This window comes from Synchiropus splendidus, chromosome 12 (assembly GCF_027744825.2).
Source record: "Synchiropus splendidus isolate RoL2022-P1 chromosome 12, RoL_Sspl_1.0, whole genome shotgun sequence".
Lineage (NCBI taxonomy): Eukaryota > Metazoa > Chordata > Actinopteri > Syngnathiformes > Callionymidae > Synchiropus > Synchiropus splendidus.
This window is the reverse complement of record NC_071345.1, coordinates 1,267,501-1,287,278: the sequence shown is the minus strand read 5'-3', so window position 1 is coordinate 1,287,278 and position 19,778 is coordinate 1,267,501. Positions and strand designations below refer to the sequence as shown.

Here is a 19,778-nt window from a genome sequence, read left to right as displayed (position 1 = left end):
CTCTTTGCCGTTTCCCGTCTTGGCCGCGCTCCCGCCCGGCCGCCGTGGGAATCTCTCCTCAGACCTCGCTGCTCCGCCAGTCCTTTTTGATCAATTAAGTTCTTTAATCTGGATTAAAGCTGCTTTGCTGCAGCAGCACAGCCTTCAGTCACCGTGTGTTCCTGCGCCAGAGTCTGGCCGCCAGCTACCTGGGCGTGATGAGGAGCACTTCCTGTGGGAGCCACGGCCCAAAGCGAGCTCCTCCGTCCTCGGACTTTCTCCGGTCTGGGCGACCTCCTGCCGTGAGTCTGGTTGTCTGCAGGTTTCTGCCCCTGCGTCCCGGGGTTGGTCTTGAGAGTCCAACTCCTGATCCAGTTTAATCTGTGAACGACGGCGGCTTTGGAAAGCCTGGTGAACCTGTGAATCATCTGACTCAGCACCGGACCGACGACTTGGTGCCGCAAATGTGGTGATCAGAGATTATTCTAGATTATTTGTGACTCCTGAGTCAGGGTGGACCTCAGCGTCACCCTCCCTTGCTGAGCAGGTCTCCTGGTGGACAAAGGTTGGGACGGGAGTGAGTTACGGTGTCAGGATGGGATGAGGGTCTTTGTTCAGTCGCGCGCCCCCCTTCCTCCTCCACCCTCCTCCTCCTTCCTTAACCGACCCCCCCCCCCAGCCCTTCCCCTTTATCCTCCCACCCGTCCATCTCTCTCGCGGCCAGCATTCGGGCAGCTGTCACTTAATCCAGCTAATCACAGACTGGGACGTCGGTGGGAAACCAGACTGGGACGTCTTCGTGAGACCGAGCGACGGTGAATCCTCGCCGCGCGCTCCGGTGGTGGCGCACGCTGGCGGGGCGGGGGGGCAGGGTCGAGAGGTCAGGAGCGGCGCTCCGTGTCGCGGAATGATCCACGCTGAAACAGAAATCTCCTGTTGTGCGTCTGTTGCCAAACTTTTGCCTGCCTGACCCGTTTTACCCGCCATCTTCCCGTGGTCTTCCACAACAACACTCCCCTCCCCTTCCTCCTGCCAGACAAGCCTCCTTAATCCCACAGCCCAGCAGCAACCAGCTTGCCCCCCCAACACACAGATCAACAACACAGACTGATGCACACGCTTTTTCGTACAATCCCCCTCCTCGGGATTTCTCTTTCCCGCTCTCCTCTTGGCCTCGTTCTCCTGCTCTGGTCAATGTCAGTGACTTCACCGCAGAGGTCACACTACTACGGCCGACCGTGACGCAACGGGTGCTATTTAGGTCAGCCGGTTGCCTAGCAGTGTGCCCTGCAGCACACCGGCCGCGCTTGCTGGTTAGCCTCGCTAGCATCCATCATTGGCACAAGCTAGCTCAGACCTTCAACTTCAGGCTCAGGTCCAGCTTGTTCTGAGGCTGGTTAGTTTCTGTTGAATCTGAAACTCGACACAGAGTTGAGCAATAAATCTGGAGCAGCTCAGACTTTTTAGAAGGTTTACCGCTGCTCTCATTGCTTGCTAGCTGATATTCGCGCTTGTTTATTTTTGACTAACCGCGACCTGTAGTCCAGGCCGTCATGTAGCATTCAGGGGACGAGAGAAGATTTATTTGGATGGCGTCCCTGAACGCAACCTAGTGGACATCTTGGGAGAAGCACTGATGCTGTTCTGAACCTTCTGAGTAGGAAAGTGTCCGGCGAATCACGCGTCGTCGACGCTGCGCGCAGCTCATGCTTAACACACTAGCCTCACAAAGGAGCGCTGACGTCAAGGAGTCAAACATGCAAGAGCAGACAGTGAAATTGAACAATGTTCTTGAAGCGCTCGTGTTAGCATGTTAGCACGTGCAAACATGTAGGTGATGGTGTTTGGTTGTTCATGAGGCTTCATCCAGAGCCAGAACATAATGACCGCAGACAAGTCCTGGCCTGTCCGGTGAAACTCCACTTCTGCTGAGTGTTGCAGGTTGGTAACGTGCGAGCGGTCGCACGCAGATGTCCTGCTGGTAGACCTTTGGGTTTGGTGGTTCTGAGCAGGAGACGCCATAGAGTCGGGCTCGGATTCACCTGAAGAGCTCTTGAGTTGATTGTCGCAGGTCTGGGGCCGGCGGTTGACTGGTTGACTGCAGGTCGGTGAAGAGAGCTCGCCGGCGTCTCAGCCCAGGGCGTGGAGGCGAGCAGATGCTGGGAAGCAAAATAAAATAAAGCAGAGAGCAAATATTAGTCATGAGTCACCGGGTTTTAGTGTCAATAAGCTCCGCGACTCGGCTTCCCTTCGCTCTTACTCAGGTTTCCAGGGCCGCGTAACTTTAGTGGCACCGGAGACTCTGTAGTAGCGGAGATGTGCTTAAGCGCTGGTGTCGGTTTCATTGCTGAGACGCAGGACTTTACACACCAGGGTCCATGTATGGCCACCAATGAGGTCTCTGTAAGCCGTGGCGCTCATGTAGCCACAGCGCAGCAGAGCCGCGTGGTGCCGCGGCCCTCGACACCAAACCAGGTACAGGACTGGCTATAGCCCGTCAAAACACAGGCGGGTCTCGGTGCTCTTTCAACAAGTCTCTCAAAGATTCAAACCCCTGGAACGTCATGATTTCAGAACGAAATCATTCATCGTCTCGTGTCTTTCCTGACGGATTTGACCAAACATTTTATGACACATATTTAGGTTTTGAATTGGGTGAAAAGTCACACATTCCTCCATTTTATTTGCTCTTCAGCGCTTGTTTACGGACGAACTGCCTCACGCGCGTGTCTCCGTTGAGATCACGCTGATCCAAAGACGCTTCATTGTTTAAAGAACGCTCCTGTGTCTTCGGCTCATTTCCTTCACATGATCCTCCATGTCTTTTGGTGTCACAGTGTTGAGCAGGTCCAGCTGCCGAGTCTTCTCAGCCGCTTCCTCTGAACCCGTCCCTCATGTGTCTGACTTGTTCTCCTCCCCCTGCAGCGCACCTACTCTCTGATCGTGGAGGCGCGGGACTGGGACAACGACACGCGCGCTGACGGTGAGTGACGTCGTCCACCGTTTGAGTGTCACTGTGACTCAGGTCGTCGCTTCGCGTCGGCGCCGCCCAGCTGCTTCCTGTTTGTGTGGGTCAGGAGGAAGCTGGGCTGCGATCAGAGTCTCCAACGGGTTCTGTGCATTCACCACTCCATACTGACAGAACCTATTGATGTGATGTCACTTCCTGTCTGCACATCAAACTCACTTCCTGCCCAGAGAGCAAACAATGGAGGCGGAGTCCATCTGATTAGAGACTTTTGTTCTCCGCTCACTGGCCTTCTATATTGGTGTCCTTTGTGGGGACTTTTTTAGACGAGAGGAAGTCTCAGACCCAGAAGTGCTTTTTGACATGGGTTTGTGTTTTCAAAGTTTTTAGATTGTTGTTTGTGTGATGGTTCTTTTACCCTTTTAAATAGTTATATATATTTATTATTATTCTATGCAGCCATTTTTTTTTCAAATGACTTCTAATATTATTGAACATTTTAGTAGCAGCAACGATTTTCACTGTCCATTTTTTTCGAAACTTTTTTACATAATTATCGTAATGTTTTCCTCTGGTTTGTTTTGTTTCAGCTTGTGCACCAGAGCTTTCCGTTAGTAACAACTTTCTTTTATTTCATTTAATACAGTACTTCGATCAGTGTGGGAAGGTCTAGAAGGTCTCTACGTTCTGGTGCCACTGGATTCATACGTCAGCATCGCTAACCCAGTGTGTGCAATATTTGCTGCTCGTGTTGCACCTGTGCAGCTAATATGCTAGCTCCGCTAGTGCACACGAGCTCTCGATGAAGCCACACCCCCAGCTGGGCTACACGACAGTGGTGGCTTGAAGCAGCTGAGCTGAGAGCGCTGCAGTACCAGGCGCTGCCTCCTGTCTCTGTTGAAGCACCTCAGCTACGTTAGCATCGACTCTCGCAGCTCAGTAAGTCGGCAGCTCGTGGAACTGTGAGTCAGCAGGCCAATTTAGCCCCCCACCCCCGCTGTTCTCAGGAAAGGCGGCCGGCTGTTTTCCTTGTGTTTATCGAGCAGGAAGTGAGCGGCCCGATCGGCCCGGCTCAGTGTTTGGACACGGCGGCAGCTCGGCCCGGCTCGGCCCGGAGCCCATTGTTCTGTCTGTGGCGAGCGCCGCCGGTTCTCTCTGTTATTGTTGCTTAATTCTGTCTGACATTGTGTCGCTGCAGCAGAGGAAGGTGTGTGTGTGTGTGCGTGTGTCTGTGTGTGTGTGTACAGCCGTGGGGAAAAGGAAATCCCCCCCACCACCACCACTTCCACTCAGATTGTTTCTCCCGTCGATCCCACCGAGATAAAGATTTCTTTCCTAGTGGCCAACAAAACAACTCTTAATGAGAGTGTTGACATGCTAACGGCTAAACGTAGCAATGCGCCTGAGCGCTCCGATTGCCTCTCCGAGCCCAGGTCAGCTCGCAGGTGTTCGGCCTGTGAGACTGGGTCACAAACACACAACACCTCTGTCAACGGCACTAAACACAACAACAAATGGTTGCGACAAACGCGGCATGCTGAAGCGACAAATGGGGAAAGAAAACGCGCCAGTGTGACGACCTGCTGATCCACTGTAGAACGGATCCATTAATGCTGCAACAAGTGAGTAAACAAAGTAGCGCCGTGGTAGATGCAGCCAGGAACTAGCACAGGTGACGTGTCAGGAGTCGGCCGGAAGCAACACAGCAGCAAATCACTGTGTAGACAGTGTAGCGGGACACAACGGCTTTAGATGAAAGTCAGGTGACCCGGGGGCCAGGGGCCCTCTGAGCTCCCGCCAGGGAGGCGCCGTCGTGACGTTTGGCACTGACTCCTCACCTGTGTGTTGCAGACGAAGACGAGTTGCTGATCGAGCGCGACTACCACACGGGGATGATCAACCCTGGAGACCCCTGGCAGACGGTCCACCACGACGGCCCGGTGGCTCACATCATCTACCAGATCCGGGTGCGCTGTGATGAGAACTACTACGGCAACAAGTGCAACAAGCTGTGTGTTCCTCGCGACGACTACTTCGGACACTACCGCTGCGAGCCCTCGGGCGCTCACGTCTGCCTGGAGGGCTGGATGGGCCCCGACTGCCGGACTGGTGAGAGACTCGCTGGTCACACTCGTGACCCGACAGCAACCCGTGACATGGCAGAGTCTGAGAAACGCTTGTGAGTCTCTGTGAGGTTGGAGGTGTGTCAGATCTGGGGACTATTTGACTCACTGTGACTCGAGACCAGTGACGTACCAGTGATTCTTTCTTCTGTCAATGCCAAGTCACATGTCTACCCAGTCCCAGCTACCAGGATGGGAGAGAGTCCTGGTGGCTAGTCAGGAACTGAGTGTCACTCGTGCAGCGGATGAGGAAAAGGTTGGAGAGTCGTCGGCAGCTCTCACACTCCGAATGTTTTAGTGACCTGATGATGACTCGAGTCATCGTCAGGCAGCTTCAGCTCGTGGGTGGTGTGGACCGGTGAGTGGGGGGCCTCCATAAATCACCCCCGACCTGGGGAGAGGGGTGAAGCTCCAGAGTTGTCTTCAGGAGGGGGTGGTGTCGTGCGCCCGGCTGTAAAGTCGTCCCCTCCACACCCCCACGTTGCCTTGTGCTCGTAACAAAGATGTGGCCCCGCCCACTTCTCCTCCCGCTGCTGCTGGTCTGCTTGCCGTAAATCAGCAACCGTCTGTCAGCATGTAGCGCCAAGCCTAGAGCCCCTACTGGTTCCTGGGTTTGGAACCCACAACCCCCGACCCTCCCAGTGAGCTAACCAGAGGTGGATAACACCAGGGGCCCAGCTAGTGAGGGGAGCGTGAGTGACAGGTGGCCAGATCAGGATCGTGATCTGAGCCCAGTTCCATCGTCGTCGCTGCAGCGTGTTCAGGTGTCAGCAGGTGGGAGTCTGTCGGACTCGCCGCAGTCCTGGATGCTGAGGTGGAGAGCTGTTGTCATGTGACCCTCCTCCTTCGGCTCCAGCTACTGAATAGGAGGAGATCCGTGAATGTGAGGATGTTTCTCTTTATGTCTGAGCTTCCCGTCGCTGCGGGTGGTGGGTCGGAAGCCCCGGCTACTGGCCACTGCTGCGCCTCCCTGGCCGTCTCGCCAGCTCACCTCTGCCTCACCTGTTTTCTGTCCTCTTCCCCAGCCATCTGCAAGCCAGGCTGCAACCTGCTCCACGGCCGCTGCGCCAACCCTGGGGAGTGCAGGTGAGTTCAGTCCCAGGCCGCCGCCGCCGCGTGTCAGGCCGGGGCCTCGGGGTATTTTTAGCGCTCGGGAGGGTTGGAACGTGCCGGGAATCGTCATCTCCTCATCCGCAGTGCAGGAGCGTGTCACTTCCTCCAGAGCTGAGGAGAGCGGCCGCACCAGGATGCGCTGCATCCCGTCTGAGCCGCGGAACAATCCAGCCGTTTCAGGAAGCTGCTTCGCATTTTTGTCTTCTCCTCGCTTCGCTGCGTCTGCGCTCGCTTCTCTTTCTCCCCAAATGTCAAATCCCAGTCAACAGGAAAGGTGAGCGAGAGCCTTCCTGCCGCGGCATGAATCTGATGAAGCCTCGGGTCGCTGTAAATCCCTCACGTCTCCTGCCCTTTCATTCCTTTTATTTCAGCGCCGTTTATGGCTTTTGTGAGCCTTTGTCTCCTCGCCATGGGCTTTGACCGGCACAAGGCCGGTGCGCGCCCGCGGCGCCGATGTCGTGGGGCTGTTGGCTCACGTCAGACGTGTTGCAGCACATTTCTGCCTCTTTAGGTGCAAAAACTCCGCCTGCCAACATTTCGCAACGTCGTGGCAGGTCGGAAGGTGCCGGGACACGACAGCGGTGCGCAGCTCTGATGAGTCGGCGCTCGGGCCTGGTGACTCGGCAAAAACCAGACGTGGTCTGGTGGTAAAGCTGATCAGTCATGGTGAATCATGTGACCCCCAGCGGCGCTTCAGCTGCTGCAGCAGCACCCCAGCTCTGTTGTTAGCATTTGAACTAGCAAACGTGAGCCTTGGATTTTCTACACTAAGAGGACGTCAACATCAGGTCCCTGTTTTCCAGAGTCACTGTCTGACGTGACGAACTCAAACCCCCACATGTCGGCCCCAAACACCCGCTCCCAGATGGACCAGGTTGAACGTCATCAGGACGACGGCGTCAACAACAGTTATCAAAACAAACCGACCAGACCTTGCTAACCACGTGGGCCGGAGGTCACCGAGCGGAGACCCTCCTCTGGACTCCGCTGAGTCTCCCCGCCCCGACACTGTCGGCTTCTCTTGTGGTCTCGGTTCTGTTTGTGTTCTTGCTATGTTGCTGTCAGACCCTCTGGAGCTAATCATATACAGTGGGAGAAGCATGCCAAGTATTCCCAGAAGCCCCCGCCACCCCCCGTATCCCCATCCTGAGACTTTGAAAGACCTTGTCTCCGGGCGGCAGCGGTGCCGTCTGCAGGAGCTGCGGCTCAAAATAACCTTCAACTGACAAGACAGCTGCCCCGACGACATCCAGCACCTCGGAATAGCACCCGCGCACACACACACACACACACACACCCGCGCGCTTCTGACCGCTTCACGGGAGCTGTATTCTTAACCCCCCGCCCCGGAATGTCACCCTCCACTAAGATTAGTGTGCTGGAGCAGATTCTGACTTTTTCCACTGAGGGACGTCTGCACCTGAGGGACAGCAGCGTCCAGGCGGGGACAGGTGCTCCACATAGCTGTCGCATGGTTCGATGGAGTCTTGATTCAGGTCATTCTGACCTCTGTGACCTCCCCGTCATCTGTACTGTGCTGGCCTCTCTCCTGTGATGACTGTGACCTCTGAGTTGTTGCTCCTCTCTGACCTCTGACCCCTGTGTCCTGCAGTTGTAACTATGGCTGGCAGGGTCAGTTCTGTGACGAGTGCGTCCTGTACCCCGGCTGCGTGCACGGAACCTGCAGCGTCCCCTGGCAGTGCCACTGTGAGAGGAACTGGGGCGGCCTGCTCTGCGACAAAGGTACCAGCATCCACCCGCTTCTCCTTTCATTTGACGTGAAGAAGCTAGATCCCGGAGATATTTATCGCTGACCTGCAGGGTCACAGTCTGGGCGGACTTCCAGCTCGCGCCTGAGAACTGGACTCGCAGATGCGTCGGTTCCACTCGTGCAGTGAAGCCTGGGCTGTTGATCTTTCTCTGCAAATTTCTGAAGCCAAGTCCAGAAGGTTCTTTAAAATAGGAAGTGAGCCGTTCTCATCGGAGCCGAGTTCTCGGGTCACAATAGTCTCAGCAGGAGCCGGATCCGTTTACATGACACCCGACACCCGGCCGCCTCCGCCACTCTTTGCGGATGAGACCCGGTTCTGAGTACTGAGGAAAGATCCTGCTCATTTATTTACCACCGGCTCTTTAGTCTAATGGGTCCTGCTCGGCCCACTTCAGGACCCGCTACGCTGTCGGGTCTGGTCTTCCCTAGTCAGCCTGGCCGTTGCTGTTTACGTGTAAACAGTGGGACCAGAGCTGCAGGTTCACTTAGGAACCGACCCGTCATCACTGACAGCTGCAGATCTAAACTGGGCCCAGAAGGACGGTTTCCCGGAGCAGCTCAGTCCTGGTCCAACCGCTCGGGCTCATGTTGCAATGATTGTTCTGTCTATCACCCAACCTTGGACCAGAACTGGCTCACTGGACCTGCTTAGCTTGAATTCATGGTATTATTGATGAACATTCCGATCAACTTTATCGACCCACTGATGCTGGACGGATCCAGCAAGAGTTCAGTTCTGCTTCTTCTGCTTCAAACGTCCCGATTGTCTCCTGCAGACCTGAACTACTGTGGCCGGCACCAGCCGTGTGTGAACGGAGGAACCTGCATGAACACGGAACCCGAGTTCTCCTGTGCGTGTCCGCAGGGATACTCTGGCAAGACCTGTGAGATCGGTGAGTGCCCGAGACGCCTGGGAGCCTGGGACCAAAACAGAGTGTCTGACTCCTCCTCTTCCTCCTGCAGCCGAACACGCCTGCGTCTCCAATCCGTGTGCCAACGGAGGTGTTTGCCACGAGGTCGAGTCCGGCTTCGAGTGTCAGTGTCCACCAGGCTGGGCCGGACCCACCTGCGCTCGAGGTGGGTCACCGGCACTGTGCCTGTGCTAGCACCTGAGTAGCATTAGCATCGCATCAATGTTTGCATCCCACCTATGTTAGCATGTCACTTGTGGTAGCACTTCCTCATCAATGTTAGCGCCTAATTAGCATTAGCACCTCACTGTGCTAGCACACGATTAGCACGAGCATCTTCTCAATGTTAGCGCCCATGTCTTGAGCGACAATGACACTGTGATCGTCTGACGTCAGACTTGGACGAGTGTGCCTCGAGTCCCTGCGCTCAGGGAGGAACCTGCATCGACCTGGTCAACGGTTTCGAGTGTGTGTGTCCTCCTCAGTGGGAAGGAAAGACCTGCCAGATAGGTGAGAGTCCAATTCCCTGGCTTCCTCTCGGCACACCTGCAACTTCCTGTTTTGCTTTTCGTGGTAAACAGTTTTTATTTCCACCAGGAGACTAGTTCACTGCCGACTTCCTGTTTGACATTCCAAGCACGTTTATGTTTTTGGAAATTAGTGGTAAATGAGTCAGACGTGTGCGTACCGCGGGGACCACCTTTCCGACTGTAGTGCGCCCCTCACTGGTGTCCTGACTCACATGTTCGTGTCAGTGTGTTGTTAGCTTCACTAGCATGTTAGCTGCGCAGTCATGTGTCGGTGTACTAAACGTTCACGTCCGTTAGCTAGCGGACGTGACGGCGTGGATCCAGGAAATGGATGCAGAGCGGTAAACAATGTTGAGGTGGTTGTCAGGGGGAGTGATGAAGAGGAGCGATGAAGGCAGGAAACAGATCCTGGAGCAGCTCTCATCTTACCGGCTCAGCTTTCTGCAAACGGCCTCCTGTCTTATGTGCGTGTTAGCTGGTGTCAGGTGTCTGAGAGGAGGCTCGCGTGTGCGCGTGCACGTGAGGCAGGCGGCAAGGCTCCCCGGAGGGACCCCCTCTCTGCTGCGTTAAGACGTTAGCAAGATTAGCATTTAGCGAGCAGAATCATCAGAACAGTGTTGCTGTTCTCAACTAAAGACTTTGTGAAGATGGCTTCATCAGCGTTGCTTCCCTCGGTCTGTGTGGTGCCATGCGACATATTCTCAATGAAAGCTAAAGTCAGAAATGTGCCCGATTGTTGAGAGAGTGTCAGCACTCGCAGGTGTGTGGCGTCAAAATGGCCACACCAAAGTGGCAGGCCCACCCGCCATAGACAAGTAGCTTATGGTTGCGTGTGCTAGCTGAGCGGGCGGATACGTCGCGCTGTGCCTCTGAGCGACCTTGCTCTCTGTTTGTCCCGTCTCACGGACCTGGTCTTCTTCTACTTCCTGCCTTCACAGATACAAATGAGTGCGCGAGAAAGCCGTGCGTGAAAGCTTTCTCTTGCAAAAATTTGATTGGCGGATATCACTGCGACTGTTTTCTGGGATGGGCTGGACAAAACTGTGACATCAGTCAGTATTCTCCGCTTGGCTCCTCCTCCTCCTCCTCCTGGCATCACTCTCCTCGAGTCCTAGTGTCACACGGTTTCTCTTTCCCACCTCAGCGAGCTGCCGCTCCGCCATCTTGGATGCGACCTGCATGTGTGCATGTGGCTTCAGGTCCAGCTAGCTAACGTTCTCTAGACGCTTCACCTTTCGAACTTCCATCTCTGAACACCCCCCGCCGTAGATGGTAGCTCCTAATAACTGCTGACTCATGCGCCTGAGAGGGTAACGTGGCTTCTGTCTCCGCAGATGTCAATGGCTGCCAGGGTCGCTGCCAGAACGGAGGCGTGTGCCAGGTTTGTAGCCGACCCCATGTGCCTGGCCGCCTGCCGTAGCCCAGCGCTAACCTTGTCTGTCCCGTCAGGAGGGTCCGAGGGGCTGGGGCTGCCAGTGTCCGGCCGGTTTTACCGGTCCCCGCTGTGAGATCCAGAAGAACAAGTGCGACAGCCGGCCGTGTCAGAACGGTGGTCTTTGCCACGCGCTTCAGGGCGGGTTCGTGTGCGAGTGTCCGCCACAGTTTGCAGGTCAACTGTGCGAGGTGAGCTCCTGCTAGGGCCGAGCGGCTGCGGCGCCATCGTCTGGTCATAAACATCGTAAATACCTTCCTCAGGCTCATGTCAGAGACTTGTGCGTCTTCCTGCAGCAAGTGTTGCTCCAAATGTAGGTTACCAGCGAGAGAGCGCCGGCGTCCCGGGGGAGCTGAATGGAGGACATAGCTGCTGGACCGCCACTCCACATTTAGCCGCGCCACTATAAATACGAGGCTGTGCTTGAATGAGGCTGAGTACTACTGGCCTCTGCTACGGGACGGCGCACATTCCAGCGTGGCGCTGCCAGAAACTTGGATGTGCGCGGCGTCAGATTTCCCTGATTCCTATCTGAAGTTGTGTAATCTGTTTGTCAATGCGGCGCTGAGGAGCGGGTCTCATTTTCATCTGAATCCTGGCAGGTCCGGCGCCGCGTCGTCAGGGAGAGGTGCTAAAAATACTTGACCTTTCACCTTCATATCAGGCTCCTTTGGCCGGGTGTGTTGATACGCCCCGCGCATATCTGCGAATGAGCGTGGAGGCGGGGCCCCCGCCCTGGGCCGGGGCTCCGGGGGACCAAAAGAGTGGTCATAATGTTATGGCTAGCTAAGCTGTCCTTTCATCGCCAACCCTGATGTGTTTAGTCTCTCGACATGTGACCGGAGCATTTGATCTCAACACCTGCGCGACAGCTAGCATTCGCAGCCAATGAAGCCTCTGAGTCAATGTTGATTTAATTAGCATGTTTATGAGCTAAATGATAAACTTTGCAGTGGAAGTTGCAAACTTTGCTCTTCGGAACATCTAAATATTAACTCTGGTGCTTCTCTGGCGGTTTTGGTTCGAACCCCTCCACCGCTAAATCCTCTGCTGTGACTCCAGTTGGCTGATTCTTGGCCTCACTTCAGAAAGCTGAGATGGTTCAGGGAGTCCAGTGGCTCCACGCTGGTGTCGGCGCGAGGCTGATAAGGCACGCGGCGATGTGCAGACCTCAGGAGGGCCCTGACCACACACGCACACGCGCGCCATCACAGAGAGAAAAACCGCGTCTGTCAGCGACACTTGAGCTCAAATAAACACTTTTGACCGCAGACTTCACTCGGAGGTTCAACACCTTAAATGGGGAGCGGGTGGGCGACGCGGTGGTCCAGTGTTTACGCCGCCGCTCGTCGACATGGCACAAGACTGCCCCCCCCCCCCTCGCTGCTGGGGAAGAAGATCTAAACATGAAGTGTGACCGTCTCACCCTCCCCCGCCCGCTCTGCTCGGCGGCTCGTGGGATGAAAGTGACAGTTCCGTTGATGCGACGGGTGTTGACGTCCTCTCTGTCTTCTCTGAAGATCCCCACGTGGGCCCCGTCCGACTCGTGCGATCCGAACCCGTGTGAGAACCAGGCCCGCTGCCACAGCATGGACCAGGACTTCTACTGCGCCTGTCCCGAGGGCTACGAGGGGAAGACGTGCGAGCGGCTGAAGGAGAAGTGTCTGACGACCCCGTGTCAAGGTGAGTGGGGCACGTCTCCTCTGGGGCTGGACTTCACGTGTAGCACTAGCAAAGTAGCTTCCCCCGAACCGCTTCCTTTGTCCCTGGAACTGGTGCCTGATCCGCTCTCCTTCCTCCCGCCTCCTCACAGTGATTGACAGCTGCACTGTGAGCGTCATGGCCGCCAACTCCTCGGAGGTGCAGCTCATCTCGTCCAACGTGTGCGGCCCTCGAGGCCGCTGCGTCAGTGGGCCGGAGGGGAACTTCACCTGCGTGTGCGAGCCGGGCTTCAGCGGCCTCTACTGCCACGAAAGTGAGTAGCGCAGCGCTGGTCTCCCACTCTGGCCGGGGAATGTCTGGTGACCTCCTTCTCGCCGCAGACATCAACGACTGTGTCGGCAGCCCGTGCCGCGGCGGCGGCACCTGCATCGACGGCATCAACTCCTTCCAGTGCTTCTGCCCGGACGGCTGGGAGGGCCGGCTCTGCGACCTCAGTGAGTGACCGCCCCGCCTCGTCTCGCCACGCTGCGCCGCAGGAAGGCTTCATCGCGCCTCTCGTTTGTCCTCAGACGTGAACGAGTGCCGACACGACCCGTGCAAGAACGGCGGGCGCTGCGTGGACCTGGTCAACGACTTCTACTGCGAGTGCAGCGATAACTGGAAGGGCAAGACCTGCCATTCCCGTGAGTGTCATGTGACCGCGGGGGGGGGGACTCCTTCATGTGGACGTGCTGCACATGTAACGCTGCTGATTCCGTGGCAGGTGAGAGCCAGTGCGACGCCACCACCTGCAGCAACGGAGGGACCTGCTCCGACCACGGCGACAGCTTCCGCTGCGCCTGTCCGCCGGGCTGGGACGGCAACACCTGCAACACAGGTGAGCCGGGTCCAAGCTGTCGCCACCTGGGCGCCATGAAATGATGGATGTGATAAAACGTTGGAGAGAGGATCCGCTGTTGTCTCAGATTAAATATCAGGACAAGCAGCTCCGTGTGCTCACGGCCGCTCAGCTGATGTTTGGTTATTGCTGTGTGACTGGAGGTTGTTTTCTCTCCTGGCAGCCAAGAACAGCACCTGCGCCTCTGGTCCCTGTTCGAACGGGGGAACGTGCGTCGGCGGAGGAGACGCCTTCACCTGCATCTGCAAGGACGGGTGGGAGGGTCCCACCTGCGGACAAAGTGAGCCACCTGCCTCTCTCGCTTAGCACCGCGGCCATCTTGCTCGTGAAGGTGGCGACACGCCGTGAGCTCGGTCCGGATGAACTCACAGTTGTCGGCACCATGGTGACAGCAAGCTTAGATATGAAACGCGCTACCATAGCCTCTGCTGCCTCACCCTTGGTGGCTAACACTGCGGCACTACATGTCGCTACAAACTCTTTGTCAATAACATGGTGGTGCAAGTGTTTCATATCCTTGCTAGCATGTGCATGGCGCCTATGCTAATGTAGCATGTCATGGTTGCTGATGAAACATTCGCAGCCAGTACTTTGCTCAGGTGCTTGAAAAGGAAGGGTTGTGCTAGCATACACAGGGTGATGCTAGCTGCTACGGCTGCGGCGGATCAGCGTGTTTACAGTAATGCCCAGACCTACAACCGTTTGAATGTGCTCAAGATTTGGGCCCATCCTGACACAGCTTCCTGGTGACACTAGAACACAGATCAAGCACTTGTGTACAAGGCGGAAGTGTTGAGACGTGAAGGCGCTCCCATAACGCTAGCATAGGTCCGGTGACGCACACTAGCACTGGCCTGTTGAGAACATACAGTAGCGCTATGCTACCAGAGTCCCGCTGTACCGTAGCACCGCCATGTTTGGAGTGATGGCGACATTGTGCTGTTGTTGGGTTCTGTAACACGCAGTTGTCCGTCGTCGTGTGGATCTCACGTTGTGTTTTCTGCCCGGCAGATATCAACGACTGCAACCCTCATCCGTGGTAAGTAACCCCACACACACACACACACACACACACACACACACACACACACACACACACACACACACACGAAGGCCGGAGGGGTGAAGGGCCACGGAGAGAAGAAGTGCCAGTTATCCTTAAATCTAGCCTCAAAGAGATGGGGGGGGGGGGTAGTTGATGAATAGGACAGAGGGACGGGGGACACCTTCTTTATGGGGCAATGCAGGTGGGAGGTGCATTTGTTGTGAGGGTGGGGGGGCACATGTCCATTCTTCCTGACCCTGGGGGGTGTGTGCGTGGGGGGGTGACAGGAGGATTAGCATCTGAAAGGTGGGGATTGTATTGATGAGCGGGGTTGTGCTGCGTGACCCCTCCACACTCACGTACGAGCTGGACACTTGGGGGCGCCGCCTCATCCCGCCTCTCTCTCTCTGCGCAGCTACAACGGCGGCGTCTGTGTGGACGGGGTCAACTGGTTCCGCTGCGAGTGTGCGCCCGGCTTCGCCGGCCCGGACTGCAGGATCAGTAAGTACCGGAGCGATGGATTCCACATGAGCGGAAGCTGAGACCGACACCTTACAGGGAGCACAATGGCAGCGCCCTCTTGAGCCGCTGGGGTCGGAGGTCAGCCCTCCTCCACACTCGCCGTCACACCAGACAAATTAGCCGGCGACCCCGAATTCTTCCCCTTTGTTTTGCCTCGAACGCGGGAAAGTGACCGCCGCGGCCGGTCTCGAGACCCCTTGGCGCCGTTGGCCGCTCACTGTAACCCTGACCTGTGGCACCCGCAGGTCGCCCGCTCACCCAGCACTCACGAGTCGCAGCGACTCGCTCACAGCTGCGACTCAGCCTGGCTGCGAGTCAGACGGCGGTGAGACACGTGGAGAGGAGCAGGTGCCCGTCATGACGCCGGGCCGTAACATTATGACCATCACTCACAGGAAATGCTTTTCCTCGCAGACATTAACGAGTGCCAGTCGTCGCCGTGTGCCTACGGCGCCACCTGTGTGGACCAGATCAACGGCTTCAGCTGCATCTGCCCGCTGGGTCGCACCGGCTCGCGCTGCCAAGAGTGTGAGTGCCCCCCCTGTTGCCCGTGCGTGTTGCTGCAGGCGTGGCTCCTGAGTGAAACTGGGCTCCTGGTGTCTCCACAGTCGTGGGCGTGGGACGCTCCTGTCACTACACGGGGCTGCAGTTCCCTCACGGCAGCCGCTGGGAAGAAGACTGCAACAACTGCCAGTGCAGCGACGGCAGAGTGGACTGCACCAAGGTGAGCTGCCGACAGCGCCTGGCAACGGCCGTGAGAGCCACGGGCGCAGCGCACATTTTCCCAGACTCCAGTCCAGGTTCTCACACTCCTCTTGTTGTGTGAGGCGAGTCGTCACCTGCCGTGTTTGTCAAACTCGCCCGAGTGCCAGAGGCCGCTCCGGGTCACGTGATCCCCAGAGGCCGAGCGCCGTGGCTCACGTGTTGATGTCTGTGGGGTCCAGGTGGTGTGCGGGCGTCGGCCGTGTCGTCTCCCGTCCTCTGACCAGCAGCATGCGTCGTGTCCCGCCGGCCGCCAGTGTCTGGAGCACAAGTACCTCACCTGCTTCACGCCGCCGTGCCACCAGTGGGGCGTGTGCGCCGTCACCCGCGCGCCCCCGTCGCCGCCCGCCACCAAGTGCCAGCCCAACGCCAGACACCTGGACAACAGCTGCGCCAGAATCACGCTCGTCTTCAACCGCGACAAGGCGCCATCGGTGAGCCTCAGCGAGCGCCGCAGCGGCACCTCTTCACTGCTAACGTTGGGATGGTGCTTTCAGGGGACGACGGTGGAGAACATCTGCTACGAACTGAGGTTCCTCGCCGACATCCGAAGTCTGGCGAACGATCATGCGCTGCTGCTGCTCTGCGATCTTTCACACTCCAACCCGGACGCCGTGGAGGTCGCCATTGTGAGTCGTCCTCAGCACTGCGCTAGTTTTGAGGAGTGTTTTAACCTCAGTTTGATTTCCAGGCTAACGCTTGTATGCTAACTTCCACTTTCACTGAAGACAGCTTAGCTCAGGGAGCTACGTTAGCATTCCAGTGATTCTAGCTAACGACGTGTGCCCCTCTGCTTCCTCAGTCGCTCCAACCCGAGGACCTCAGAGACCACAGTCGCATCCAGGAGGTGGCCAGTGCCATCGTGAGCTCCTTGTCCAAGACGCACAACAGCACGGTCATGCTAGCGATCATCGAGGTCAAGGTGGAAACGCAGGTCACGCCGCGTTCAGTGGGTGAGTGTCGCACGTTAGCCAAGTGTGAGGGAGCGGGCGGGTGGAGGGCCTTGTGGGTGTGGCGTCACAGGTAGGATGTCGTTAGCTCGCTGGGACTGCCCCGCTCCACCCTCTGGCCGTGACTCCTACCTGGTGGATGCGGGACCTCGGTGGCGGCTGCCATAGTGACGGCTCTTCTCCGTCTCGCCCACAGACTTCCTGGTGCCGCTGCTGTGCGTCCTCTTTGGCCTGCTGTGCGTCTTCTGCGTCATCGTCTGCGTGTGGTGGACACGCAAGCGGAGGAAAGAGCGCGAGAGGAACCTGCGGCCGGAGGACAACGTCAACAACCACTGGGAGCCGCTCCGCCTGGTGGTGGGCTGCCCGCAGCCGGCGGCGCAGCCGCTGAAGGAGAGCAACAGGGAGGCAGAGCAGGAGCGCAAGAAGCTCATGGGCCCCTCGTACCGGACGTACGACGGCGAGGAGGAGGCGGATGAGGAGCAGGAGGAGACGGAGGGCGAGCTGGACCAGGAGGCCGGGGCGGAGGCGGCGTACAAGTACTCTAAGGCTGCGGTGGCGTCCAGTGACAGCGTCATCTGCACGCTGCGCACGTGCAGCTCGCCCCTCAAGGCGCCACACCGGACCCCCGGCTACAGCCCCAAAGACAACCGCTGGAAAAACGTCAGTGCCGTTCTGAGCGCGCCCAAAGAGCTGAGAGACCATTGTGTATAAGCCGCGGCCGGCGCCCCCCGCTGTTGGACCGGGCCCTTCTGGAGACGCGAGCGGACGCGCGGCGGCGGCGGCGCCGCTCCTTTTTTGTTGCTGTTTTGGTCACTGTACCTGGAAGCTGTTTTACAACCTCAGGAGGCTCAAGCACAGTGAACACCTTTAGTTTGTCATGCTCACCCGCAGAGGGCGCCACCTTCAGGAGGCCGAGCTTTTTTTTTCAATCCGTTTTGGAGAAAGGAGAAAGAAACTGCTTTTGGTTTGTTGTTTACAAATGTTTTGATTTTCCTGGTTGGCGGGCTCCTGATGAGAGGGTCGGGACGAGCCCCCCCGCACCCCACCCCCGCCCGCCCTCGAGCGGCAGCCTTACCAAAAATGAGAAAAGCTGGAAGTGGAACTTGGCCAGCAGGGGGCGGCGACCCCAGTGCCTACTGCGTGGCCTTCCATGTCGTCGTCCGTTCGCAAGCTGGTGTTGGAGGATGTCTGCAGTATTTGAGTTGGTAGCAAGTGCCTTTCTCCGAGCCCCGAGTCCCTCGGGTGCCTCCAAGTCTCGCTGCCCCGGTTCCACCTCTTCGTCGTCCAAATCTAAATGTACATGTCCACAGCTACTGACGGTATTTGACCCGAACAGAAATGAATGCTCTGTACATACGTGTAAATACTAAAGGAGTCGCTGTGTATATTTGAAATAAGTAACTTAAAGACAAGTCACACATTTTTATTATTATTATTATTATTATTGTTATTATTATTATTATGATTAATATTATTTTTATTTTTTTTACAAGGCCATTCCTTTTATTTATGCCAGTGGAGACGGGCAGTTTTATAGCTTCACACCCGGAGTTCCGCAGCTGCGAAGCTCACAGTGAGGTACCGCCGATGAAGGACTTTCTGAAGGGTTGGGAAATGGTTCCACGCCGGGAGACGTGCCTTTGAGCAAGCCGCTTTTAGGTTTAAAAGGTCATGTGACGCTGCTAACAAAGAGAAACCCTCAACAGTTCCCACACTTTTTTTTTTTGTTTTCTAAACCGAGCAGCCGATTTGATTTTTCATGTTACAGTTAACCAGATTTTTTTTTAAATTGTTGATAGAAAAGTGGTTTATTTTTCACCAAACATTTAAATGTTTTTATTTTATTTAAATATTTTTATTTATTTGGGGTTTTTTTCTGTTGGTATTTTATTCTTCATTTTATTTTTTTTATATCCTTTTTCTTGTTTTACTTTTCCATTGTTTTGTTCAAATAGGTTTTTTTAGGCCCCGCCCCCTCCCCCGCCTCCTGGCTTGTGAGCGTTTCCCCCGGCAACCGTTTCTCAGCCCGTCACAAACCCTTTAGTTTCAGGTGCCTTAAGGAAACTTGCATTCTTTGTGTATTGGTTTTTCTCCTTGGTTTGGACTGTGGACTCTCCCAGCCTGTCCACCGCGGCGCGCGGAATCATGAGGCGGCGTCTTCGCGTTTGGCTTCAAGGCTTTAATGAAGGGAACAAAAATGAGCGACGTTTTGTTGATGTGTTCTGTTTCTACTTTGAAGTTACCAAAACTGTAACTGGCATCAGGTGTTGGTGTAAACACGGCGACAATAAAGAGTTGGAGGTGCGTCACTGCTGGATCTCTCCCGCCGAGCCACGCCTCCGGGACGTGGCCTCATCTTGTACATACCTTTTCCTTATTTTAGTGGATGTTTCATGTTCAAAAAAAATCATCCCACTTATTTATTAAAGCCGTTTTGACACATCTTCATCAGACATCTTGGATCTGTGTTCTGTTGCTGTGGCGATGAGGAGGTGGTCAGCTGACCGCCGCCTGGATTCTCCTCCTCTTGCAGTGGTTTTCTTCTCACGCGTCGTTGACAGGTTTATCTGACACCCGAGGCTCGTCCTGGGCCTGTGAACGGCTCCAGGAGCCTGGACTGGACCTCCATCACGGTCAGCTGCGGCAGGTGACCATGGGAGTTTGGGGAAGGAGCTTGGCAGCGAAGCATCGGGATGCAGCAGGGCCGGGAAGGTTCCGGCCCGCAGGCCCGTCGATCTGCTGACCTCAGAGTCCTCAGCTGTTCTGGGCCGATGGCTCTCCACCAACAGCAGACCTGAATGATTCGTGACGCGCCGCCTCTTCTGCCGGCTCCCCGGGCCCCGCTAAGGGGCCGGATCCACTCACGCTCCGCTGTGCTGGACGCGCTCCAGGGTGCTGGGCCAGAGGAGGAGAGAGGAGACAGGGCGAGTCCTCACCGACACGGAGCCGAGTCGCTCCCACGCCTGACCGGGTTTGACATGAAGGCTCTGACTCTGAAGAACAGGAAGTGACGCTCTGCGCTGAGGAGTCTCGGCGCCACCGGAGCCGTGTGGTTCTGACATGAACACACTTGTGTGTGTGTGTGTGTGTGTGTGAGGGAGGCCCCGCGCCT

The 19,778-nt window shown here is 56.4% G+C and overlaps 1 protein-coding gene across 4 annotated transcripts in view; it reads left to right on the top strand.

The window, feature by feature from the left end:
* The window catches only part of jag2b (jagged canonical Notch ligand 2b), a 29,025-nt gene extending 9,917 nt beyond the window's left edge, over positions 1 to 19,108 (top strand). For 2 of the 4 annotated variants that reach the window (XM_053880120.1, XM_053880117.1), the window contains exons 3-26: positions 2,905 to 2,962; positions 4,799 to 5,056; positions 6,096 to 6,156; positions 7,796 to 7,926; positions 8,731 to 8,847; positions 8,918 to 9,031; positions 9,262 to 9,375; positions 10,334 to 10,447; positions 10,730 to 10,776; positions 10,845 to 11,018; positions 12,348 to 12,510; positions 12,641 to 12,802; positions 12,870 to 12,983; positions 13,059 to 13,172; positions 13,253 to 13,366; positions 13,551 to 13,667; positions 14,399 to 14,426; positions 14,848 to 14,933; positions 15,369 to 15,482; positions 15,563 to 15,678; positions 15,899 to 16,150; positions 16,214 to 16,345; positions 16,519 to 16,669; positions 16,863 to 19,108. In XM_053880120.1, coding sequence (XP_053736095.1) covers positions 2,905 to 2,962; positions 4,799 to 5,056; positions 6,096 to 6,156; positions 7,796 to 7,926; positions 8,731 to 8,847; positions 8,918 to 9,031; positions 9,262 to 9,375; positions 10,334 to 10,447; positions 10,730 to 10,776; positions 10,845 to 11,018; positions 12,348 to 12,510; positions 12,641 to 12,802; positions 12,870 to 12,983; positions 13,059 to 13,172; positions 13,253 to 13,366; positions 13,551 to 13,667; positions 14,399 to 14,426; positions 14,848 to 14,933; positions 15,369 to 15,482; positions 15,563 to 15,678; positions 15,899 to 16,150; positions 16,214 to 16,345; positions 16,519 to 16,669; positions 16,863 to 17,377 — 3,366 coding nt within the window. In that variant the 3' untranslated portion in view covers positions 17,378 to 19,108. The remainder of the gene's footprint in view (positions 1 to 2,904; positions 2,963 to 4,798; positions 5,057 to 6,095; positions 6,157 to 7,795; positions 7,927 to 8,730; positions 8,848 to 8,917; positions 9,032 to 9,261; positions 9,376 to 10,333; positions 10,448 to 10,729; positions 10,777 to 10,844; positions 11,019 to 12,347; positions 12,511 to 12,640; positions 12,803 to 12,869; positions 12,984 to 13,058; positions 13,173 to 13,252; positions 13,367 to 13,550; positions 13,668 to 14,398; positions 14,427 to 14,847; positions 14,934 to 15,368; positions 15,483 to 15,562; positions 15,679 to 15,898; positions 16,151 to 16,213; positions 16,346 to 16,518; positions 16,670 to 16,862) is intronic. The other 2 variants (XM_053880118.1, XM_053880119.1) reach the window with 2 other exon arrangements.
* The last annotated feature ends 670 nt before the right edge of the window (positions 19,109 to 19,778 follow it).